At 43.6% G+C, this 27020-nt stretch overlaps 1 protein-coding gene across 1 annotated transcript in view; it reads right to left on the reverse strand.

Annotated features, from left to right (window-relative positions):
• Window positions 1-27020, reverse strand: part of rgs9b (regulator of G protein signaling 9b) — a 74800-nt gene that overhangs the window by 15077 nt on the left and 32703 nt on the right. Inside the window, exons 7-14 of the mRNA XM_060844448.1 lie at window positions 19484-19565; window positions 18636-18698; window positions 10370-10399; window positions 10032-10093; window positions 6998-7111; window positions 6721-6836; window positions 4378-4465; window positions 373-511 (exon numbers count right to left, since the gene is read on the reverse strand). Of these exons, the coding sequence (XP_060700431.1) occupies window positions 373-511; window positions 4378-4465; window positions 6721-6836; window positions 6998-7111; window positions 10032-10093; window positions 10370-10399; window positions 18636-18698; window positions 19484-19565 (694 nt within the window). The remainder of the gene's footprint in view (window positions 1-372; window positions 512-4377; window positions 4466-6720; window positions 6837-6997; window positions 7112-10031; window positions 10094-10369; window positions 10400-18635; window positions 18699-19483; window positions 19566-27020) is intronic.

Consider the following 27020-nt stretch of genomic DNA (forward strand, 5'->3'; position numbering starts at 1 on the left):
AGATTAGATTACTTACAGTGTGGAAACAGGCCCTTCAGCCCAACAAGTCCACACCGACCCGCCGAAGCGCACCCACCCAGACCCATTCCCTACACCTAACACTACGGGCAATTTAGCATGGCCAATTCACCTAACCTGCACATTTTTGGACTGTGGGAGGAAACCGGAGCACCCGGAAGAAACCCACGCAGACACGGGGAAACTCCACACAGTCAGTCGCCTGAGGCGGGAATTGAACCCGGGTCTCTGGCGCTGTGAGGAGAAAATGGGCAACACTGATGCATCTGCCTACCCGTTAAAACTGGGTACTCAGGGGTCACAATATGACAAGACTGGAAAACCTGTCAAGAGAAAGATGAAAGAATGATTGACCTTTTTCATCAGCATGTAGATGTGAGTCTGTGCAGCATCCAGCACATAACGGTGTGGGTGTTGCAGGCCTTTCACAGTAATCTCCATGGTTCTCCCATCAATGTTAATCCAACGCCTCGCACCCTGCGCCAGGAATGTTCTAGAGTAAAAGAGATCTACATCAGTGAGTTTTTTGTAAGTCATAAGAAACATTTACTGCAGGCTGCTAGTGTTTGTTAACATGCTATCATTGAGTTTAGGCTGTGGGCTAAGAGGTGCAAGAAAGAAGGTGATATTTCCTGTGCAGAAATAATTGCTGCTCCTGCAATCATTAACAACTCAGCAAAGCCCTCTGAACCCTTTTAATAAGGCTTACAGAAACGAATAGAACGGCCACGAATCTAATACCTTAGTTCAACAGTTCAATGATTACTGCATCTGAATTGGCTTATGCTTTCCTGCATAACGTGGAACTATTGTTCCTTTCTCAAGAGCATGCTATTGGTGCACAACATTAGCAGATATCAGGACAGCCTTTCCAAGTGCAAATGGTTTTGAAATGCTGGAAATACAACAGCCAATTTGAGTGCATGTAATTCTGACAACTCCCCAATCTTACAACGTGCTGTGGAATCTTTTACATTCTATTGAGAGGACATACGGCATCTTGATTTAACATCTCAATGTGACAACCAGACCTCCAACAGTGCAAACCTCCCTCAGTCCTATACTACAGCCTAGACGTTGTGCTGATACCTCTGGAGTATGGCTTGAACCTTTGATTCAGTTAAGAGACTAATCCCTCTGTTATACTTTATTCTTCCTTATTAGATTAAAATTAATGTTATTGCTATTCTTTATCCTTTTACCCTCTACCAGGTTACGATTGTCTCTCTGGAAGGATTTACACTGCAAAATTTTCATTGAAGCAAAGTAATTCAATATAAGCACCTGAAGTTCCCACTTAAAGTTGACTCATTTAATGTTGTTTCACCTCAGCATCATTAATAAAGTAGCATCAAAACATTAATTTAACTGAAAGAATCATGGATGCTGTAAATCAAACAAAAACAAGTTGCTGGAAAAGCTCATCAAGTCTGGCAGCATCTGTGAAGAAAAATCAGAGTTAACATTGTGGGTCATAGAGTCACAGAGATGTACAGCACGGAAACAGACCCTTCAGTCCAACTCATCGATGCTGACCAGATATCCTGACCTAATCTAGTTCCATTTGCCAGCACTTGGCCCATATCCCTCTAAATTCTTCCTATTCATATATCCATCCAGATGCCTTTTAAATGCTGCAATTGTACCAGCCTCCACCACTTCCTCTGGCAGCTCATTCCAATACATGCACCACCCTCTGTTGAAAAGGTTGCCCCTTAGGTTCCTTTTAAATCTTTCCCCCCTCACCCCTATGCCATCTAGTTCTGGACTCATCCACCCCAGGGAAAATACCTTGTCTATTTACCATATTCATGCTCCTCATGATTTTATAACCCTCTATAAGGTCACCCCTCAGCCTCCAATGCTCCAGGGAAAACAGCCCCAGCAAATCCTCCAATCCTGGCAACATCCTTGTAAATGTTTTCTGAACCCCTTCAAGTTTCACAACATCCTCCTGATAGGGGGGAATCCAGAATTGCACACGACATTCCACAAGTGGCCTAACCAATGTCGTGTACAGCCATAACATGACCTCTCAATCCCGATACTCAATGTTCTGTCTAATAAAGGAAAGCATACCAAATGCCTTCTTCACTATCCTCTCTACCTGCAACTCCACTTTCAGAGAAGGATGAACCTGCACTCCAAGATCTTTTTGTTCAGCACACTCCCCAGGAGCTTACCATGAATTGTCTAAGTCCTTACCTGATTCGCTTTTCCAAAATGCAGCATCTCACATTTATCTAAATTAAACTCCATCTGCCACTCCTCAGCCCATTGGCCCATCTGATCAAGATCCCATTCTAATCTGAGGTAACCTTCTTCACTGTCCACAACTCCAATGTTGGTGTCATCTGCAAACTTACTAACTATATATCCTATGTTCACATCCAAATCATTTACATAAATGATGAAAAGCAGTGATTCAGCACTGATCCTTATGGCACTCCACTGGTCACAGGCCTCCAAACTGAAAAGCAACCCTCCACCACCATCTTCTGTCTTCTACCTTTGAGCCAGTTCTGTATCCAAATGGCTAGTTCTCTCTGTATTCCATGAGATCTAACCTTGCTAACCAGTCTTTCATGAAGGATCTTGTCGAATACCTTATTCTAATCCACATAGATCACACCCACAACTCTGCCCTTGTCAATCCACTTTGTTAGTTCTTCAAAAACTCAATCAAGTTTGTGAGAAATGAATTCCCATGCACAAAGCCACACTGACTAGACATAATCAGTTCTTGCCTTTCCAAATGCATGTAAATCCTGTCCTTCAGGGCTCTCTCCAACAACTTGTCCACCACCAATGTCAGGCTCGCTGGTCTATAGTTCCCTGGATTTTTATTACCATCTTTCTTAAACAGTGGCACCATGTTAGCCAATCTCCAGTCTTCCGGCACCTCACCTGTGACTATTGATGATACAAATATCTCAGCAAGGGGCCCAGCAATCACTTCCCTAGCTTCCCACAGAGTTCTAGGGTACACCTGATCAGGTCCTGGGGATTTATCCACTTTTATGCATTTTGAGACATCCAGCACCACTCCTCTATAATATGGACATTTTTCAAGATGTCCAGTGACCCTTCCCCAGAACCCTTTCTAGTTCTGAGGAAGGGTCACTGAACCCGAAACATTAACTCTGATTTCTCTTCACAGATAATGCCAAACCCGCTGAGTTTTTCCAGCAATTTATGTTTTTGTTATTAATTTAACATTGTTTTTGCTTTAATATGACCTGTCACAGACCTGCTGCAATGCGTATATGACCTCTTCCCCAATGTTTCCATTCCTACTCTCAGTCTTACGGTCCATCTCTCCCACCCTTCCCCATCACTCGCCGCTGGTTCCTTTTAAAGTTCCCAGAGTCTGTTGCAAGTACTGGGATCTTCAGTTGCTTCTCCCACTCTGGCTTCACTCCCCTACACCCCCACCCTTGGTTCACTGCCAGTCTTTTGCCCTCACCGATGTCTTTCCTTACCCTGGGTGAGTTCTTAGCTGATGTGTCCCACTCTGCATTGAAGTCCTGGCCTCTATCTCGATAGACATTGGTCGGTGCAGCTAGTCTTGGTTAGCTGGTCACCTGCACTGACCAATGTCTACCAATAGATGGAGGCTGGCCAATCTAAAAGTACAGAACAATAGGTGAGTATTTTTAAATAAATACTGTAACATATTGCAGAGAATCATTTTATTTAACAAGTTATTTCAGCTGGAAATATACTGGATATACATGGTGCAGTTTCCCAACCTGAACCCAACTCTGGCTTTAACATTGATTCTTATGCAGAACCAACTTTCACTTAAAGTTATTTCATTTGAAGTTGCCATTTTCAGGAACAGAGCTGCAACTTTAAGTGAGGACCTGCTGTAAGGAGTTAGGTGCCTCCTGAATAAAGTGCACTGAGACCTTCTTTTCCAGCATCTCACACAGCATTTCACTCCAGGATCAGGTTGGGCTGCTGTGATCCTGAATCCAGAAACCTTTCTGAGACTGTCTTCCCTTTTGTAACTTTCTCCAGTCCATAACTCTCTGAGATCTTTGTACACTTCAATTAATGCCTCTGAAACTTTCCATTACTCCACCATGGACTCCCATTCCTTCAGATACTTAGGCCCTAGGCTCTGAATTTCTCTCCCTCAAACTCTGCCTCTCGACATCACTTCCTTTAAAATGCTGCTGAAAGCCTACTCTTTGACCAGGATTTTGTTCATCTGACTTAATAACTTCTCATGTTACAGTGTCAGATTTCGTTAAATAAATTTCCTGTGGAGTGCTTTGAGATGTTTCATTCCATTAAAGGTGTTATATAAATGCAAGTTGTAGTTATTGTTGAGGATGTTTCCCAGCAACTCACTTGTAAATCTCCTCAGCTTTTTCTTTAACCTTTGATTGTTCTCCATGCTTTAAATCTTCGCACGCTTCCCAGAATGCCAAGTTCTCTCCTAAAATGTAAACATTAAGATTCGCCCATCTGTCACGCTATAGATATACACACAAGTTAACTTGATATAGTTCAGAAGATAATAAGCTATTTTAAAATATGAATAATATACAGCTCAAAAAGTCAACAGCAAATCCATTGGCCCTGCCGCATGCCACTCTTTCTCAGCTATCTCTCTGTCACTGTAACTCTGCCTGTACTTCTCTCCTACAGGTTTAGATTCTCCTTAAATACCCACCTACTCAAATCACCTCAATTATTCTCTGGCAGTGAATTCTATGTTCTCAAAACCATTTGAGGCATTGCTTCTCAATTACCATTTTTCCTAGAATTCGAAATTACATATATGAAAACTTAAATTTTAAATTGGGAGTGCTTAGACCTAGGAGACATTGTTTAAGAGTAAGAACGTATGGAGTAATGAGACGTGATTGCCACATGATTTTGTTGAGATCTGGAAAGAGGCAGAGGCTCCACCAGAGTCTGTAATAGGGGGTGTTTATCCACTATGCTACATGTAAAGAGTTTTGAGGAAAGCATCTTGGACTCATGGTCAGTACATGGTAGACTAAAACTAAAGGGGGAGATGGTGGTATCACTGGACGTGGAATCCTAGGCTGACGTTCTGGGGAAGTGGGTTCACATTCCAATGTGGCAGATAATAAAACCAGAATCTAATAAAATATTTGCCTCATGATGACCATGTAACTACTGTTGATTACCATAAAGGAAGGGTCTTTCAGCCCTAGAGGGAGTTCAACATAATGTTACAAGTATGACAAGATTAGACAAATTAGGAGGTTTTAAAGAATTTAGGAGGTTAAGGGGGTGATCACATCGATGTCTTCAGGATATTAACAAGGAGAGCTGAAAATGTGTTGCTGGAAAAGCGCAGCATCCAAGGAGCAGGAGATTCGACGTTTCGGGCATAAGCCCTTCTTCAGACAGGATAGATAAAGATAAGTTATTTCTATTTGTTGAAGATTCCAGATCCATTGGGTATAGTCTGAGAATGAGGGCCAGGCCATTCAGGAGAGAAGTTAGAAAGCACGTCCATACACAAAGAGTAGTGGAAATTTAGAACTCTTTTCCTCAAATGGTGGTCAATGTTTCTCCAATTGTTAAATTTAAATCTGAGACAATCTTTTTCTTAAGCAAGGGTACAAAGAGATATGGGCCTATCATAGAATATGCAGTTAGGCCACAGATCAGCCATGATCTTATTGAATAGTGGGACAGGCTTAAGGGCCTCAATGGCCTATTGCTGTTCCTATATTTCCCAAATTCCTATAAAAATTGATTTGGTTCACTAATGTCCTTCAGGGAAGAGAAGTGGCTGTCCTTACCTGGTCTGGTCTACGAATGACTCCAGACCCACAGTAATAATGCCCTCTGGGTAATTAGGCATGGGTAATAAATGCTGCATTAGCCAGCAAAAAAACATACAGACATTTTAAAAAATTAGATCAAATGTACAATAAAATGGAGACAAAGATCATTGTTTTCCCTGATTGGTCTGGGAAATTCTCTTCTCCAGAAAGTAGTGGAGGTTGGGTTATTGTCTATTTTTAAGGCTTGACTTTGATGGTCGCTTGACTGACAAGGGAGTCGAAGATTATAGGGGGGGTAGGCAGGAAAGTAAGATCACAATTAGATCAGTCTTGTGTGGGGAGTCCAGAACTGGAGGGGATATGTTTAAAGTGAGAAGAAAAAGATTTAAAAAGGATCTAAGGGGCAACTTGTTCATGCAGAGGGTGGTGTATTAATGGAATGAGCTGCCAGAGCAAGTGGTGGAGGCTGGTACAATTACAGCATTTAAATGGAATCTGAATGGGTACATGATTAGGAAGGGTTTGGAGGGAAACAGGCCAAATGCTGGCAAATTAAACTAGATCTATTTAGGATATCTGGTCGGCATGGATGAGTTGATCGAAGGGTTTGTTTCTATTCTGTACATCTCTGTGACTCTAAATTTAAGGTCAGGCTTGAGGGGCTGAATGGCCTACTCCTGCTCCTAAGTCATATGTATAACATTTTTAAACTAACATTTTGGAGTCCATATCCCAAGTCTTCCCACCTCCTTTAACAACATGAGAAACAGAGACCAGTAGGAAACCCCACCAGTTTACAACCATCTTTCCCCATTTCATACCCCAATGGATAGACCCCTCAAATAAATTAACCCATCAGTCACCAGACACTCAAAGAACATCACATCCCATTACGTATGTTTGAGCTAGTCCTGCCTTCACGTACCGCTGAATTCCTTTTTGAGGAACAGCTCAAAATTCTGACGGCCTCTGAGATCCCTCATTAGCTCCGCGAAGCTAAAGGTCCAGCGCTCCACTCGCAGCTTCGTTGGGTTATCTGCCCTGCAGCCGTCCCCGACAGCAAAACAAAAGGTGGCAGTTATCAGTCACCTCTGAACAACAAAGCAAATCCCCTCTTTGGAAAGGATTAGATTGCTGTGCTATAATGCAGATAAAAAGAAGCATCACTTTCTGAACTTTAGCACGATAGCCTGAGCACTTACATTGGCGTGTTGAGTTCCCAAAATGTTGTGTCATCAGTGAGCCAAGGATTGCTGGGGAGGCATCCTGACATTATAGGGTCGTGGGTAAAATACTGCTCACAGTATTTCATCATTCTAGAGGAAAGGATTTTTTTAAAAAATTGATGTTTAGTGCAACACAATATAATGAACACTGTAGATATTGTAGAGACAATATGCAGAATATATACCTGTGTTAAATATTGTGCAAATGTACACAACGTGTTATCATGTTTTTGCATCAATTTTTCACCTGGGTACATGAATAGGAAAAGTTTAGCGGGATAGGGGCCAAATCTGGTCAATGGAACTAGATTAATGTAGGATATCTGGTCAGCATGGATGAGTTGGATCAGAGTCTGTTTCTGTACTGTACATCTCTATGGTTCTATAAATGTGTATGTGTATGGTTATAGAGTGATTGTTATAGAGTCATAAGGCATGGATTCTTTGGTCCAATCAGTCCATACTGACTATAATGCCAAACTAAACTAGTCCCACCTGTCTGCATTTGGTTCATATCCCTTCAAAGCTTTCTTATTCATGTATTTATCCAAATGTATTTCAAACATTGTAACTGTACCTGCAACCACCACTTCCTCTGCATGTTCATTCCACACACAAACCACTCTCTGTCTAGAAAAATTGCCCTTCATGCCTTTTTAAAATCTTTCACCTCTCACCTTAAAAATGATCCCCCTCGCCTTGAAATTCCCCCATCTAGGGAAAAGACACCTGCCATCCATTTTATCTATACCCCTCATGATTTTATAAACCTCTATAAGGTGACCCCTCAAATGGGGAATGTCTAATTAAATCCACAGAGGTGACAGTTTTGAGGGACATGCCACCGAGAACAAACCCCCTGCAGTGATCTTCGATGGTGTTTACAGAAGAGACGTTCACCGACTTATTTTACATCCATTGATCAGACCTGGAAAGCAACAGGAATGGGGACATGGGCCCACCCCCCACCCCCCACCCCCCTTCATCACGGGAGCAAGAGGGAACCTTCATACTTTGTTTGGGGGGGTGTGATAAATCCTACAAGGCCCAATGGGAAATCGCTAATCACCATGGAGCCCATTGAGTATGTGTTGCCTTGGTAACCGGCAATGGTCCACCCACTGGAAATCATCACCAGAGCCCGTTATCCTTGAGTGGTGGAGTACTTTTGTGGTTCTTACCCCCTGGATCAGGAGGCCCAGATTCAGGGCCTATGAGCTCTAGAGGTGTGTAATAAAGTTTCTGAATGGTTTGATTAGAACAATTTGTTAAATAAAAGAAAATTGAGTCCTCTTTGTGGCACAGTGGCAGTATCCCTATCCTTAGACTAGGAGGCCCAAGGTCAAATGCCACCTGCTCCAGAGATGTGTATTAACATCTCTGAACAGGTTGATTACAAAAATGGGTTAAATTTAAAATAAAATCTTAAATTGTATAAAGCAAACCGAGGGCTTTTATGGTGTAGTGGTAGTGCCCCTATGCTAAGCCAGGAGGACTGGGACCCATCTGCTCCAGAGATGCGTAGTAACATTCCTGAATAGGTTGATCAGAAAATATTCATAATGCAGACCCAGTTATGTAACTATAAAACGTGTGTATCAAATTGAACTTTAACCGACATCAAAAATAGCAGTTTGTGTTTACGTGACACCTTTAATGTAATAAATCATCACAGGAGTGATTGTCCGGCAAAAAAAAATGGTACCAAGCAACACCAGAAGGTGTCCCAGCAGATCACCGTCCAAAACCTTAGTCAACGTGGGAGATTTTAAGAAGAGAATTGACAGAAGGAGAGATACGAAGAGGTTAAAAGAAGAAAGTTCAAATGCAGGGGTGCCTTGGCTTCTCCAGAAATATAAGACCTTAAAGCAGACCCAGAAAGCTCTTGTGGCACAGTGATTATATCTCACACTTTGAGCTAAAAGATCATATTCAAGTCCCACCTGTACCAGAGGTGACTTAAAGTGCATCTGAATAGAATATATAAAGCAGGCCAGGGGATGGGTATGTATGACTATCTTTCCCCGACTGGGACTAGCCTACATACACCATGAGAAGTGACTCTATCTTGGTGTTCAACAATAAACCATGTTCCTTTCTGGTCAGGCTTCCTGAGTTATTACAAAGAATAAGGAAAGAATGTAAAACTTTAAACAAGAACTTATTTTAATTCTGCTCCCTGGTTGATCGCTCCTCTTCTCTATGACCTCATTTTATTTGAAGACTCCACCTGGTCTTGTCTGCAATGCAATACCAAAAAAGCTACAACCAATAAATCATTGAACCCTTCTGTTTATCATAGAATTCCTACAGTGTGGAAACAGGCCATTTGACCCAACAAGCCCACACTGACCCTCCAAAGAGCAACCCACCCAGACCCATTCCCCCTACACTATTAGAGCTTAAAAATGTGTTGCTGGAAAAGCGCAGCAGGTCAGGCAGCATCAAAGGAACAGAAGAATCGACATTTTGGGCATAAGCCCTTCTTTCCCCTACACCATTACTCTACATTTCCCCTGACTAATGCACATAACGTACACATCCCTGAACACTATGGGCAATTTAACATGTACATCTTTAGACTGTGGGAGGAAACCAGAAGCCGGAGCACCTACAGGAAATCCACACAGACATGGGGAGAAACTCCACACAGACAGTCATCCGAGGCTGGAATTGAACCCAGGTCCCTGGCACTGTAAGGCAACAGTGACTGAGCCATTCTGCTGACACAATGTCCTGGCAACAAAATGTGGTGCTGGAAAAGCACAGCCGGTCAGATGGCATCCAAGGAGCAGTAGAGTCGATGTTTCGAGCATAAACCCTTCATCAGGAAACGCGTTGATGAGGGGCTCTGAAATGTTGACTCTCCTGCTCCTCAGATGCTGCCTGACCTGCTCTGTTTTTCCAATGCCACAGTTTTTGACTCTGATCTCCAGCATCTGCAGACCTCACTTTCTCTTGCTTCATACCAAGACAAGCACTCCACGGTGAAACATTCTGTAGGACATACCCTCCGAGGGAGACAGAAGACTTCACCCTGGATCTGACCAGGGCCTGTTGATAGTACAGAATCTACAGCAGAGAAATAGACAGTTAAACACAGCACAGAGATCTATCCACGTGTACAATCAAGCAAATGATCGAGTGCTTCTTTTGTAAACCTTCAAACACCAGTCCACCAAGTGAAGTTGACTTTCACATCAGATGTTCCAAATCTTGTGATATGGAAATAGATTTATTTTAAAAGAAACACTGACCAGAAAAAAAATAAATTTTGCAATTAAAGTATTTTAGAATGGGGTTTTATTTTAAATTTTTTTTCATTGGACATGAAGCTACAATATTTACCTCTCTCCTGTAATAATCATATGTTTTCTTCTGTTGAAAGAAAAGGGACAAGAGAATGATCAATACTTTTTAAAATGAAAGTGTCATGTCATTGTTAAATACTGTCACAGTGGAGTTCAGATTTAAGACGGAGCCACTTCTGCTTGCTTATTTAATGACATTTGTCAATGTTTCTTACATTTTCCCATTTGTAATAAGGACCAGCCAACGAGTGAGCACTGGCAATGCTGATCTCTCAGTGCGAATTTAAGTCTAAAATGACGATCACTCTCTAATCACGAGGGAATATACAGAAAAATTGCTGGTGTGGATTTAAGAGAGTGTTCTCCCATTGACTAAAAAATGTCTGGGTGACAGTTGGCAAAGGACCTGATAGTTATAAAATTAAACATTGTCAACAACAAGTCACATTTCGAAAGCACTTGAAATCTTTGAAGAGATAATGGAGGGAAGTCGGGATATTGTGCCATTCTTGGTGTCATAAAATGGAACTCTGCACCATTTCCATTCTCTCTCTTTTTGCCTTTTCCCATACAATTGTAATTACAATTGGGGCGGCATGGTGGCACAGTGGTTAGCACTGCTGCCTCACAGTGCCAGAGACGCGGGTTCAATTCCCGCCTCGGGCAACTGTCTGTGTGGAGTTTGCACATTCTCCCTCTGTCTGCGTGGGTTTCCTCCAGGTGCTCTGGTTTCCTCCCACAATCCAAAGATGTGCAGGTCAGGTGAATTGGCCGTACTAAATTGCTCATAGTGTTAGGTGCATTAGTCAGGGGTGAATGTTGGGGAATGGGTCTGGGTGGTTGCTCCTCTTTGGAGGGTCGGTGTGGACTTGTTGGACCAAAGGGCCTGTTTCCACACTGTAGGGAATCTAATCTAATCAATTCCCAGCACCAGCAGTGTGCATGCATTACCCATTTGAATTAATGGCTGCTTCTCATTGGTAAACCTGAGTCAGCTGACAATGCCCTATCTAGAACAGCCAACTAAAGAGTCTCTCGCTCAGAGAGAGACACACTGCCACTGCATCACAAGAACCTACCAACAAGAAACAACAGGTTTCTGTTCAAGATCTGCCCAAGCCGTGTACTGTACATAATGCTGTGTGCAGCAGATTTCACAAAATGCACAGATTTTTGGAAAATTTATGAAATTCAGGTTTAACACAAAATCAAATGGAATGGAATGGAAAAGTCTTTCTTGTAAAATCATTTGAAATATGTTTGCCAAAAACAAGTGGCTAACTCTCATGCCTTCAAAATACTTTACAGAGTGATTCTGGGCATTAAGCCAAATTATTTTACAGCAGCTGACAACTGCTTTTAAAAATGCAGAAGTGTTTCCTAATTAATGAGACTGAAAAGACTCGGGAAAGGCCAAGTGAGTGACAAGCAAATATGCTTTGGCAGCTCTGGTCAAGTGTGTTAGACAGAATTCAGCAATCGCAAATGATTCTAAATAATCCAGTTGCCTTTAACCTTGATAGAATCATAAACTCCCTACAGTGTGGAAAGAGGCCATTCAGCCCATCGAGTCACCTTTGAAGGACATCACACCCTACCCAGCCTCCTAATTATCATGGCCAATCCACCGACCCTGCACATCTTTGGACTATGGGAGGAAACTGAAGCACCCAATGGAAACCCACGCGGACACAGGGAGAACGTACAAACTCTTCGCAGACAGTCACCCAAGGCTGGAATCAAACTTGGGTCCCTGGCGCTGTGAGGTAGTAATGCTGACCACTGAGCTACCAATCTAGCCAACCTGTTGGCAACTTCCCAATTTCCAAATTTGAGAATATGCAGAAGCTAATTACACCATGCTGTTGTGATGACAGATCACATCTCAAAGTACTTTCAGTTGGTTTTTAGCCTCTAATTCCACAGTGTGTTTCTCTTTACTCCAACGCCTACTCCTGAAAACTATATGTTGTGGGTGTAAATCAGTGACTATTTCTCAAAGCCCAGTGTAAAGCCAAAGGAATGTTGCTTTAATGTAAAGAATGAGAGCAATTCCAAATCAGGAGAGACTGAACTGAAGGGCTGACAATATTCCCACGTCAGCAGAAAGTCACCTCTTCAGATAATGATGTGGAGGTGCCGGTGTTGGACTGGGGTGGTCAAAGTTAACGGTCACACAGCACCAGGTAATATTCCAATAAGTTTATTTGGAAGCACTAGCTTTCAGAGCGTTTCTCCTTCATCAGGTGGTTGTGAAACATGACCATACAACACTGAATTTATAGCAAAAGGGCTACAGTGTCATAGAGCTGAAATGATATGTGAAATTGTTTAATTGTTTCTTTTTTTCTTAATTGTTTCTTAATTGTTGAGTTGTTTAATATATCATTACAAATCATGACACTGTAACCCTTTGGCTATAAATTCTGTGTTGTATAGTCATGTTCCACAACCTGATGAAGAGGCAGCACCTCAAAAGCTAGTGCTTCCAAATAAACCTGTTGGATTATAACCTGGTGTTGTGAACTCTTTATGTGTTACTAGCCTGACACCCTGGTGTGTGAGTTGGAGTGTTGTGAGGGATACAGTTTTGAGAGCAGCTATTTAAACACTGCAGATCAAATAAAGAGGGGTTCCTCACTCTCTCACTGAGTGCTACCAACTAGTTAAAAAAAAAGAATTTCAATCACAAAGCCAAGAGTCTTGAGATCGACGGCTCAACTGCCAACATCAACACGACCAGTGCCATCCAATCACAGCTGCAGCATCTACCTCTCTGCTCTTCTCAAACAGTTCAGAGACTGACCTGCATTTCTTTTGGACTTACCTCTTATTTCTACACTGTGTATGTATCAATATTGTGTCACTATTACTTCTCACACTCAGTAATTAATAAATTCGCTCAAATGTTTAATTCAAGAAAGACGAAATAAATTGGCCCTTTCTAAAATGTAAGTTCATCTGAGTTCAGGTGAGAAACATTCACAGGGAAGGGAACCTTTTTAAAATAAACTTGCTGCAACCGACCAAGTGGGATGGAGAGGAGTGGGGGGTGGCAAGGTGGGAGGGGAGGTTGTTGTTGATGAGTGGGGTGGGGGAGTGCACATGAAAACCAAAAGGAGGCAGTTCATTGTCCACACCCTTTAGCTTCGTGGGTTTGAGGTATCCTGCCAGGAACCTTATCCAAGAACCATGGAACTACAGTCAAAAGACGTTAAAATAAGGTTTTACCTCTGGGGACAGCTGCAACTAAGGACAATTCTTAAGAGGATTAGCATATTTTTGAATGGTCCCTACAGAAGTAAATAATTTTAAGATTGATGATTCTTACAAAATCATTTTATTCTTGAGGGACAAAAGTGAACCTGAGTGTATATGTAGTTATAAACTGTATGGTTAATAATGCTCATTTAACTGAAGTCTTTTATATACAATAAGGTTTGTGCTTTTACTAAAAAATGAAATTTTGTGGCATTGTGTTGGCAGGTGTTTGAATGGTCTCTATCAGGTTCTAAAGTTCCCACTTCCCAATTTACCCCTAATTTCCATGGGGTGCATTTTTAGATTCAAAATAGCTTCCTTTATTAAAAGCAAATGCAATTTCCTTCCAACCAACCTTTTCAATACAAGTAATATTCAACAAAAACTGTACAAGTATGATAACTCAATACCTGTGGCTCCTTGGAAATCCAATAAGAAACACCTCGGGGAAACCTCAATCCTCTCTTAAACTAAGAGAGTACAAATGGAAGCATTTCTCATTTCCCCAATGCATTTCTTTTCCTGTTTTATTTTGTGAAACATCTCAACAAGGTTATAGTAAATGAGAATGAAAATCTAAAAGAGTGGAGAGGGATTGGATAGAGAATAGGATAAGGTTAGGGACAGAAATAGAGATATAGACAGGGATACTGATGGAGACAAGGGTAGATTACAGGGATTGGTAGAGGATAGGGATGGAGGTTATGTGCAGAGAGAGAGAAACATCAGGACTGGGGCAGAGATAAAGATTTGGAAAAACAAAGTATGTCGCAGTCTTCTGACTTACGACAGATCCATGGAGATAGACAGTCATAAGATACTAATGAACAGGATAAATCTGAGTGGAAACAAAAAAGAGAAAAATGAACAAATTTAATTGGTAACTATACTAGAGGTTACACTATATCAATATATTTTACACAGAACTTAGAAACACAAATCTTAAACTGGGGAGAGTGCCTGAATATTGAAGCACTGACAAAATTGAGAACAGAATAAAAATTTGTGATCCAGGAAGGAATGTCACACACAGGGAGCACTGATCGGAATATCATACAGTGTGCAGTTTCCCATACGCTTAGGTAAATCAGGTTGGAGTACCACTTGTTCCAGGGGTGTGTAAACACGTCAAAACACCATCCTGTTCCCTGGCCAACATCTGTGTCCCAGGCTTGCTGCAGTGCTCCAGTGAAGCTCAGTGCAAGCTGAAGGAACAGCACCTCATCCTCTACCTAAGTACCTTACAGCCCTCAGGATTCAACAACCGGTTTATCAAAGAGGGAACACCTCCCTCCACGTCCATTCCCCATCCCCACACCCCCAAGTCCTGTACTGCCTCTAGCAGAGTCGAAAAATGTGGCAGTGGAAAAGCATAGCAGATCAGGCAACCTCCGAGGAGCAGGAGAGTCATTGTTTCAGGCATAAGTTCTTCAGGGCCAACCCATTTTCAATCATTTGCACTTCCCATTTATACCCATTCACTGGTTACATCTCTGACAGCTTATCATCAGTGTTTGCCTATCTTCTCCGTCCCTGGGCAATGTAACCCCACACTTGTCACCAGTAATGCACCACCATCTCCCAGCTGCTTTCAGTTCTCAGGAAGTCATACTGGACTTGAAACATTAACTCTGTTTCTCTCCGCAGTCGCTGCCAGACCTTGTGAGTTTCTCCAGCACTTCCTGTTTTTGTTGAGGAAATATTAGGTCAAGTTCCCCTCTAAGCCACTCACCATCCTGACTATATCAGTGTCACTGGATCAAAACTCTGAAGCTCCCTCCCTAACAGTATTGTGGGTCTGTCTACACAATAAGGACTGCAGCGGGTTCAAGAAGGCAGATCACCATCACCTGCTCCAGGGCAATTAGGGGTGGGCAACAAGTGCTGGTCCAGTTAGCAACACCCAAACCCTGTAAAAGAATAATGGGTCAGGTGCTGAAGTTTGGGGATGGGAGAGCAGAGAAGGAATTGCAGAGTTGAGGGCTCGGGTAGCTGAAGGCACAGCCTCCAATGTTACTGTTCCCACATCTCACCAACGCTCATGTTCTACCACTCCCATATTCCTTCACTCACTCCTCATGTCCTCTTGTGCTGCCTACCATCTCACTCAGGACACCTCTCCACCTCCAACCTACAGTAATAGCTCGGTTACCCACTTCCATCTCTTATGACAGCTGCCCTCCCCCCCCACCTCTCATCCCAGAAGGAAAACAACCCACAGGAGCGGAAAGGGTCACGGCTGGTAGTGACCTGCCCAGCATTGAACTCCTCACACCTTGTGAGGACAGATTCCCGAGTCTGACTGCTCCAAGTGGCTGACTATGTCCCAGCTCCCAAGCCTGATGACAGAGGTAGCCCTTGATTAACAGTGTTGGGACCCCTGAATATTGGCTATCCCCCCTTGATTTACCTGAGACCTGCTGACAACCACAACAAGCTTCTGCCTTTGTATCTCCGCTAAATGGCAAGGCAGGTAATATGAGCCTGGTATCTCTGGCTGAAGGACAGAAGTATACAGAGCAGGGACGCCTCCAGCCAGGCTCAGGGTGAGTGAGTGCTATGACAGTGAGCAAAGAGCCCGGAGACACAGCCTGGTCCAGTCCATGAATCCCTGAGCACACAGTGTCCTTGCTGCAGTGTTACAAGGAGACTTACTGGAGCAGCCCAAGGTGCAGCATTGAAGTGCACAAGTGTCCTGGAAGTGGATCGTAGATGTACCTCGAAGACTCTCAGAGGCAGGCACATATCAGATGCCAATGTCTGTGGATGTGAGGAACACACAACTGGTGCCTGTATAGCATACCCTGAGATGCTAATACCCCGGGGGGTCCTTCAAAGCAAGGACCAGCTAAATCCTCCAAGCACTCGCTCTGACTTCCATTTCGAGAATTTCTGATGTCTAACTTATCTAGTGTGTTTAGTGAGATAGGAAGCTGATTAATAGTGAGGTGAGATGGACCATTAACAAAGTGTTGAACAAACAAAAATCTCCCCCCGCCCACCCTTAATCGTCATCTCACCACTGCCTAGTGCAGAACTCAGTGTGCTGCTGGTTAAAAGCATAAAAGATGGACTGAGATGTTTGTGATATCAAGATGGGCCTCACTGGACTTCTCCTCCAATTCTGCCACAATCCAGTTACAGTCTGCCTCACTCAGACCCCCATAAGACTACATCCATAGTTCCAAAGTGGAACTGAGAAAGCGTGGTGTGTCCTGGAGAGGGAGGAGGGGAAATTATGAGGCTGCAGGAAAGAGAGAGTTGGTGGGCTGGGGGTGGGGGAATGCCCCCCTGAGAGGTGAGAGGTCAGATTAAAGAGTCCGCCGATGCCCACTCCAAATGGACATCAGCCAATTCATCTTCTCTACCCCAACCTGTCAGGGTCAGAGTGGGGTCAGGATGTTTAACTTGCAATTCTGACTCTGTGAAAAATCATAATTTAAAAAATGAACTATTTTTGATTTAATCAAAGAATGATTGTAGCTGAGAGTCAGGACCTGTCAATGATTAATTGTGAAGAAGTGATCCAATTAAAGTTCTGATTAGTGTCAAGCCTCCTGTGACTGGAGTGTGATAACATTACAGCTGGAATATTAATCCGTGCAGACAGGGAGCTGATCAAAGGAAATCAGTCCCAGGAACAATCAGAGAAGCTGCAGCCTGCAGCTCAGTTTATTAAATCTTTAAATGTTGTTTTCACTGAAACAAATTGAAGGGGAAATGGGTTTCTCAGTGTTTGAGATCTCCTCACCGCTTCCTGGTGATAGGCAATTCTTATTTTAGTCACTGTTCGGCTACCTCCCAGTGGAATGTTCCAGATGCTGCTGCTGCTACTGCACCATGCACAGTGTGAAACCCTGGCAGCCTCTTCTGTTCACGTTACCCATGGCAACAATCACCCCCACAAAGCTCTCAGCGTCGATCTGTTGCTAAGAGTCAAGAGATCTGATAAACTCCTTGAGAAATAGAAAAATCCCAACATTCAGCAGGGCTGCAGGGCTATGGAATTAAAATCAAAATACTGCAGATGCTGGAAATCTGCGATCAAAGTCAGAAAGTGCTAGAGAAACTCAGCAGATCTGGCTGGAGAGAGAAACAGAGTTAACATCTCAAGTCCTATGTAACTCTCATAGGAGATGTGTTTTTTGGATTAAATGCTAGTAGGTGGTGATGGTCGTTGACCTGAAACATTAACACTTTCTCTCTCTGTTTGTGACCTGCCCTGCTCAGTAGTCACTCCCTTTTCTCTTTTTATTTCAGATTTCCACCATCTGCAGTAGTTTGCTTTTTGTATAGGTTGATGAGATTTATAGGAACGTAAGGATTGGGAGCTGGAGTTGAACTGTTTGAGGTAGCTCTATCTTTCGGTCAGATAATTTTCTTCACACTTTCATGTGGTGTGAGCAAAGGCTGCATTTGTTGTTCCATCCCTAATTGCCCTGGAGAAGATGATGGTGATCATGGCTGATCTTTTACAGCAGCTTCACTTCCCTGAACTATTCCCATCTCCTGCCATCTTGGTTTGGACAGTTCCTTGTGTATAAATCTCATCTAGCACTCCATGTTGCTGCCCTGTAAGAAAACAGCCTTCATTCCCATTAGTAACAATAGCCTACAACTCCATCCCGCTGACACACTGTAAGGCTATCGGATTGTTCACCAATTGGCACAGGAAGATCCCAGCTTTCTGCAGTGAAGAGACACCGGCAGCAATAGTAGAGCTGCTGTGATCAGCTTTGGCTCTCAGAGGGTACTCCCTCCCCCCCTTCACAGTGCAAGAGGCAGTCAGCAGCAGGATCAGGTTGTGATGCTTCCCGCAGTTGAATAGTGACAGTCTGCACTTAAGCAGGGACTGCTTGGGAGGTTTGCCCAAAGTGAGCACAATGTACCACATTGGCCATGGAGTGGCCATGCCCCTGGGGAATGTGGGCCAGGACCACCTCAGGACCCACAAACAGGTGACTCCTTCCTGGAGACACTGGGAGAATCCGACCAGACAAGTCCCTGACAGCTGGCGCTGCAGCTGGACTCACCTGCTCTACCTTATCTGCATTCGGGTCTGTTGCACGGTTAATCCCATAATCGAGGACGTCAAGGGTTCCCGGCTGTTAGAAAAGTCCCAAAGAAGAAAGAACTTTAACAAACAATGTAAAGGTGACAACAATTTCTTGGCATTTCGTTAAATGGGAGAATTCTGGGTGGGACATTCAAAACTTGTTTCTTTTTACTTCAAGAGAATTGAATCAGAGTTACGAGAGGAGGCCATTCAGTCCAGGCCATCTGTGGTTCAGTGGGACGTCCTGTTGCCTTTAGGTCACACCCCCAGAGACACTGAGTAAAAACACAGACCAACACTTGCAATGTGGTACTGAGTGAGTGCTGCATTGTTGCTGGTGCTGGTATTTGAATGAGGAGTTAAGTCGAGGCTCTGCCCATTTTGTTGAGCTAATACAAAAGATCTTATTTGATTTATTATTGTCACATGTACCAATATAGAGTGAAAGGTATTGTTTAGGGTGTGCCTTCCAGACAAATCAAACTTACAATACTACATCAGGCTAACAGAACAGAATGAAGTGTTATTTTGAATGGAATAGGAGTGCTCCCTGTCATCCTGGTCAATATTTATACCACATTCAATGTCACTAAAGACTGGAGATCTGATCATAGTCACACTGATCTTTAGGGGATCTTGCTGTGAGTAAATTGATTGCTGTTTTTGTTATCTTTCACAACAGGGATTACATGTTTGAAATACATCATTGGTTGTGAACTGCTTTGAGGCATCCTGATGTTGTTAAAGATGCCAGAACAATACAAATCTACCCCTTTAAAGGGATTAGTGAACATATATCCCTTGACAAATCACTGATACAAGGTCAATACTCACCGCTGGTCTGTGCACTAGCCAGTACGCTCGCTCCTGACAATCCAGAACAAACCTGTCAGCCTTTTTACGTTCTTTGCCAGCCCTGGTGTAGGAAACATAAAAGGACCATTTTGTAGAACAAGTCCATTCTCAAACACATTTGATCATCATCGTATCCATGGTCAATATTGTGAGACTGTATCCAGGATCAGTATTGTGAGACTGTATCCATGACAGTATCATGAGACTGTTTCCAGGGACAAGGTTGTGAGACTGTATCCAGGACAGTATTGTGAGACTGTTTCCAGGGACAGTATTGTGCGACTGTATCCAGGACTGTATCATGAGACTGTTTCCAGAGACAATGTTGTGAGACTGTATCCAGGGGCAGTGTTGTGAGACTGTATCCAGGACAGTATTGTGAGACTGTATCCAGGACTGTATCGCGAGACTGTATCCAGGGTCAGTATTGTGAGACTATATCCAAGGGCAGTAGTGTGAGACTGTATCCAGGAGCAGTGTTGTGACACTGTATCCAGGGACAGTGTAGTGAGACTGTATCCAGGGACAGTATTGTGAGACTGTATCCAGGGAAAGCATTGTGAAACTGTATCCAGGAGCAGTAGTGTGAGACTGTATCCAGGGACAATATCGTGAGACTGTATCCAGGGACTGTATTGTGAGACTGTATCCAGGGTCAGCATTGTGAGACTGTATCCAGGGGCATTATTGTGAGACTGTATCCAGGGACAGTATTGTAAGACTGTATCCAGAGGCAGTGTTGTGAGACTGTATCCAGGGACAGTAGTGTGAGACTTAATCCAGGGCAAGTAGTGTGAGACTGTATCCAGGATATTATTGTGAGACTGTATCCAGGGACAGTCTTGTGAGACTGTATTCAGAGGCAGTATTGTGAGACTGTATCCAGTGACCATGTTCTGAGACTATATTCAGAGGCAGTATTGTGAGATTGTATCCAGGGACAGTATTGTGAGACTATATCCAGGGACAGTGTTGTGAGACTTTATTCAGTGGCAGTATCATGAGACTGTATCCAGGGACAGTAGTGTGAGACTGTATTCAGGACAGTATTGTGAGACTGTATCCAGGACAGTATTGTGAGACTGTATCCAGGGTCAGTGTTATGAGACTGTATCCAGGAACAGTATTGTGAGACTGTATCCAGGGTCAGTATTGTGAAACTGTATTGAGAGGCAGTATTAAGAGACTGTATCCAGGGACAGTATTGTGAGACTATATCCAGAAGCAGTAGTGTGAGACTGAATCCAGGGTCAGCTTTGTGAGACTGTATCCAGGGTCAGTATTGTGGAACTGTATCCAGGGACAGTATTGTGTGACTGTATCCAGGGACAGTATTGTGGGACTGTATCCAGAAGAGCAGTAGTGTGAGACTATATCCAGGGGCAGTATTGTGAGACTGTATCCAGGGCAAGTAGTGTGAGACTGTATCCAGGATATTATTGTGAGACTGTATCCAGGGACAGTCTTGTGAGACTGTATTCAGAGGCAGTATTGTGAGACTGTATCCAGTGACCATGTTCTGAGACTATATTCAGAGGCAGTATTGTGAGATTGTATCCAGGGACAGTATTGTGAGACTATATCCAGGGACAGTGTTGTGAGACTTTATTCAGTGGCAGTATCATGAGACTGTATCCAGGGACAGTAGTGTGAGACTGTATCCAGGGTCAGTATTGTGAAAGTGTATTCTGAGGCAGTATTGTGCGACTGTATACAGGGACAGTATTGTGAGACTGTATTCAGGACAGTATTGTGAGACTGTATCCAGGGACAGTATTGTGAAACTGTATCCAGGGACAGTAGTGTGAGACTGTATCCAGGGAAAGCATTGTGAAACTGTATCCAGGAGCAGTAGTGTGAGACTGTATCCAGGGACAATATCGTGAGACTGTATCCAGGGACTGTATTGTGAGACTGTATCCAGGGTCAGCATTGTGAGACTGTATCCAGGGGCATTATTGTGAGACTGTATCCAGGGACAGTATTGTAAGACTGTATCCAGAGGCAGTGTTGTGAGACTGTATCCAGGGACAGTAGTGTGAGACTTAATCCAGGGCAAGTAGTGTGAGACTGTATCCAGGATATTATTGTGAGACTGTATCCAGGGACAGTCTTGTGAGACTGTATTCAGAGGCAGTATTGTGAGACTGTATCCAGTGACCATGTTCTGAGACTATATTCAGAGGCAGTATTGTGAGATTGTATCCAGGGACAGTATTGTGAGACTATATCCAGGGACAGTGTTGTGAGACTTTATTCAGTGGCAGTATCGTGAGACTGTATCCAGGGACAGTAGTGTGAGACTGTATTCAGGACAGTATTGTGAGACTGTATCCAGGACAGTATTGTGAGACTGTATCCAGGGTCAGTGTTATGAGACTGTATCCAGGAACAGTATTGTGAGACTGTATCCAGGGTCAGTATTGTGAAACTGTATTGAGAGGCAGTATTAAGAGACTGTATCCAGGGACAGTATTGTGAGACTATATCCAGAAGCAGTAGTGTGAGACTGAATCCAGGGTCAGCTTTGTGAGACTGTATCCAGGGTCAGTATTGTGGAACTGTATCCAGGGACAGTATTGTGTGACTGTATCCAGGGACAGTATTGTGGGACTGTATCCAGAAGAGCAGTAGTGTGAGACTATATCCAGGGGCAGTATTGTGAGACTGTATCCAGGGCAAGTAGTGTGAGACTGTATCCAGGATATTATTGTGAGACTGTATCCAGGGACAGTCTTGTGAGACTGTATTCAGAGGCAGTATTGTGAGACTGTATCCAGTGACCATGTTCTGAGACTATATTCAGAGGCAGTATTGTGAGATTGTATCCAGGGACAGTATTGTGAGACTATATCCAGGGACAGTGTTGTGAGACTTTATTCAGTGGCAGTATCATGAGACTGTATCCAGGGACAGTAGTGTGAGACGGTATTCAGGACTGTATCATGAGACTGTTTCCAGAGACAATGTTGTGAGACTGTATCCAGGGGCAGTGTTGTGAGACTGTATCCAGGACAGTATTGTGAGACTGTATCCAGGACTGTATCGCGAGACTGTATCCAGGGTCAGTATTGTGAGACTATATCCAAGGGCAGTAGTGTGAGACTGTATCCAGGAGCAGTGTTGTGACACTGTATCCAGGGACAGTGTAGTGAGACTGTATCCAGGGACAGTATTGTGAGACTGTATCCAGGGAAAGCATTGTGAAACTGTATCCAGGAGCAGTAGTGTGAGACTGTATCCAGGGACAATATCGTGAGACTGTATCCAGGGACTGTATTGTGAGACTGTATCCAGGGTCAGCATTGTGAGACTGTATCCAGGGGCATTATTGTGAGACTGTATCCAGGGACAGTATTGTAAGACTGTATCCAGAGGCAGTGTTGTGAGACTGTATCCAGGGACAGTAGTGTGAGACTGTATCCAGGGCAAGTAGTGTGAGACTGTATCCAGGATATTATTGTGAGACTGTATCCAGGGACAGTCTTGTGAGACTGTATTCAGAGGCAGTATTGTGAGACTGTATCCAGTGACCATGTTCTGAGACTATATTCAGAGGCAGTATTGTGAGATTGTATCCAGGGACAGTATTGTGAGACTATATCCAGGGACAGTGTTGTGAGACTTTATTCAGTGGCAGTATCATGAGACTGTATCCAGGGACAGTAGTGTGAGACTGTATTCAGGACAGTATTGTGAGACTGTATCCGGGACAGTATTGTGAGACTGTATCCAGGGACAGCATTGTGAGACTGTTTCCAGGGACAGTGTTGTGAGACTGTATTCAGAGGCAGTATTGTGAGACTGTATCCAGGGACAGTGTTCTGAGACTGTATCCAGAGGCAGTGTTGTGAGACTGTATCCAGGGACAGTAGTGTGAGACTGTTATTCAGAGGCAATATCGTGACACTGTATCCAGGACAGTATCGTGAGACTGTTTCCAGGGACAGTGTTGTTAGACTGTATTCAGAGGCAGTATTATGTGACAATGTCCAGGGACAGTGTTGTGAGACTGTATTCAGAGGCAGTATTGTGAGACTGTATCCAGGGACAGTGTTGTGAGACTGTATTCAGAGGCAGTATTATGTGAGTGTGTCCAGGGCCAGTATTGTGAGACTGTTTCCAGGAGCAATGTTGTGAGACTGTATTTAGAGGCAGTATTGTGTGACTGTATACAGGGACAGTATTGTGAGACTGTAGCCAGGAACAGTATCGTGAAACTGTATCCAGGGACAGTATTGTGAGACTGTTTCCAGGGACAGTGTTGTGAGACTGTATTCAGAGGCAGTATTGTGAGACTGTATTCAGAGGCAGTATTGTGAGACTCTATCCAGGGACAGTATTGTGAGACTGTTTCCAGGGACAGTGTTGTGAAACTGTATCCAGAGGCAGTGTTGTGACACTGTATCCCAGGACAGTGTTATGAGACTGTATCCAGGGTCAGTATTGTAAGACTGTATCCAGGGACAGTGTTGAGAGACTGTATTCAGGGTCAGTATTGTGAGACTATATCCAAGGGCAGTAGTGTGAGACTGTATCCAGGAGCAGTGTTGTGACACTGTATCCAGGGACAGTGTAGTGAGACTGTATCCAGGGACAGTATTGTGAGACTGTATCCAGGGAAAGCATTGTGAAACTGTATCCAGGAGCAGTAGTGTGAGACTGTATCCAGGGACAATATCGTGAGACTGTATCCAGGGACTGTATTGTGAGACTGTATCCAGGGTCAGCATTGTGAGACTGTATCCAGGGGCATTATTGTGAGACTGTATCCAGGGACAGTATTGTAAGACTGTATCCAGAGGCAGTGTTGTGAGACTGTATCCAGGGACAGTAGTGTGAGACTTAATCCAGGGCAAGTAGTGTGAGACTGTATCCAGGATATTATTGTGAGACTGTATCCAGGGACAGTCTTGTGAGACTGTATTCAGAGGCAGTATTGTGAGACTGTATCCAGTGACCATGTTCTGAGACTATATTCAGAGGCAGTATTGTGAGATTGTATCCAGGGACAGTATTGTGAGACTATATCCAGGGACAGTGTTGTGAGACTTTATTCAGTGGCAGTATCATGAGACTGTATCCAGGGACAGTAGTGTGAGACTGTATTCAGGACAGTATTGTGAGACTGTATCCAGGACAGTATTGTGAGACTGTATCCAGGGTCAGTGTTATGAGACTGTATCCAGGAACAGTATTGTGAGACTGTATCCAGGGTCAGTATTGTGAAACTGTATTGAGAGGCAGTATTAAGAGACTGTATCCAGGGACAGTATTGTGAGACTATATCCAGAAGCAGTAGTGTGAGACTGAATCCAGGGTCAGCTTTGTGAGACTGTATCCAGGGTCAGTATTGTGGAACTGTATCCAGGGACAGTATTGTGTGACTGTATCCAGGGACAGTATTGTGGGACTGTATCCAGAAGAGCAGTAGTGTGAGACTATATCCAGGGGCAGTATTGTGAGACTGTATCCAGGGCAAGTAGTGTGAGACTGTATCCAGGATATTATTGTGAGACTGTATCCAGGGACAGTCTTGTGAGACTGTATTCAGAGGCAGTATTGTGAGACTGTATCCAGTGACCATGTTCTGAGACTATATTCAGAGGCAGTATTGTGAGATTGTATCCAGGGACAGTATTGTGAGACTATATCCAGGGACAGTGTTGTGAGACTTTATTCAGTGGCAGTATCATGAGACTGTATCCAGGGACAGTAGTGTGAGACTGTATCCAGGGTCAGTATTGTGAAAGTGTATTCTGAGGCAGAATTGTGCGACTGTATACAGGGACAGTATTGTGAGACTGTATTCAGGACAGTATTGTGAGACTGTATCCAGGGACAGTATTGTGAAACTGTATCCAGGGACAGTAGTGTGAGACTGTATCCAGGGAAAGCATTGTGAAACTGTATCCAGGAGCAGTAGTGTGAGACTGTATCCAGGGACAATATCGTGAGACTGTATCCAGGGACTGTATTGTGAGACTGTATCCAGGGTCAGCATTGTGAGACTGTATCCAGGGGCATTATTGTGAGACTGTATCCAGGGACAGTATTGTAAGACTGTATCCAGAGGCAGTGTTGTGAGACTGTATCCAGGGACAGTAGTGTGAGACTTAATCCAGGGCAAGTAGTGTGAGACTGTATCCAGGATATTATTGTGAGACTGTATCCAGGGACAGTCTTGTGAGACTGTATTCAGAGGCAGTATTGTGAGACTGTATCCAGTGACCATGTTCTGAGACTATATTCAGAGGCAGTATTGTGAGATTGTATCCAGGGACAGTATTGTGAGACTATATCCAGGGACAGTGTTGTGAGACTTTATTCAGTGGCAGTATCATGAGACTGTATCCAGGGACAGTAGTGTGAGACTGTATTCAGGACAGTATTGTGAGACTGTATCCAGGACAGTATTGTGAGACTGTATCCAGGGTCAGTGTTATGAGACTGTATCCAGGAACAGTATTGTGAGACTGTATCCAGGGTCAGTATTGTGAAACTGTATTGAGAGGCAGTATTAAGAGACTGTATCCAGGGACAGTATTGTGAGACTATATCCAGAAGCAGTAGTGTGAGACTGAATCCAGGGTCAGCTTTGTGAGACTGTATCCAGGGTCAGTATTGTGGAACTGTATCCAGGGACAGTATTGTGTGACTGTATCCAGGGACAGTATTGTGGGACTGTATCCAGAAGAGCAGTAGTGTGAGACTATATCCAGGGGCAGTATTGTGAGACTGTATCCAGGGCAAGTAGTGTGAGACTGTATCCAGGATATTATTGTGAGACTGTATCCAGGGACAGTCTTGTGAGACTGTATTCAGAGGCAGTATTGTGAGACTGTATCCAGTGACCATGTTCTGAGACTATATTCAGAGGCAGTATTGTGAGATTGTATCCAGGGACAGTATTGTGAGACTATATCCAGGGACAGTGTTGTGAGACTTTATTCAGTGGCAGTATCATGAGACTGTATCCAGGGACAGTAGTGTGAGACTGTATCCAGGGTCAGTATTGTGAAAGTGTATTCTGAGGCAGTATTGTGCGACTGTATACAGGGACAGTATTGTGAGACTGTATTCAGGACAGTATTGTGAGACTGTATCCAGGGACAGTATTGTGAAACTGTATCCAGGGACAGTAGTGTGAGACTGTATCCAGGGAAAGCATTGTGAAACTGTATCCAGGAGCAGTAGTGTGAGACTGTATCCAGGGACAATATCGTGAGACTGTATCCAGGGACTGTATTGTGAGACTGTATCCAGGGTCAGCATTGTGAGACTGTATCCAGGGGCATTATTGTGAGACTGTATCCAGGGACAGTATTGTAAGACTGTATCCAGAGGCAGTGTTGTGAGACTGTATCCAGGGACAGTAGTGTGAGACTTAATCCAGGGCAAGTAGTGTGAGACTGTATCCAGGATATTATTGTGAGACTGTATCCAGGGACAGTCTTGTGAGACTGTATTCAGAGGCAGTATTGTGAGACTGTATCCAGTGACCATGTTCTGAGAC

Source organism: Hemiscyllium ocellatum, chromosome 25 (genome assembly GCF_020745735.1).
Source record: "Hemiscyllium ocellatum isolate sHemOce1 chromosome 25, sHemOce1.pat.X.cur, whole genome shotgun sequence".
Lineage (NCBI taxonomy): Eukaryota > Metazoa > Chordata > Chondrichthyes > Orectolobiformes > Hemiscylliidae > Hemiscyllium > Hemiscyllium ocellatum.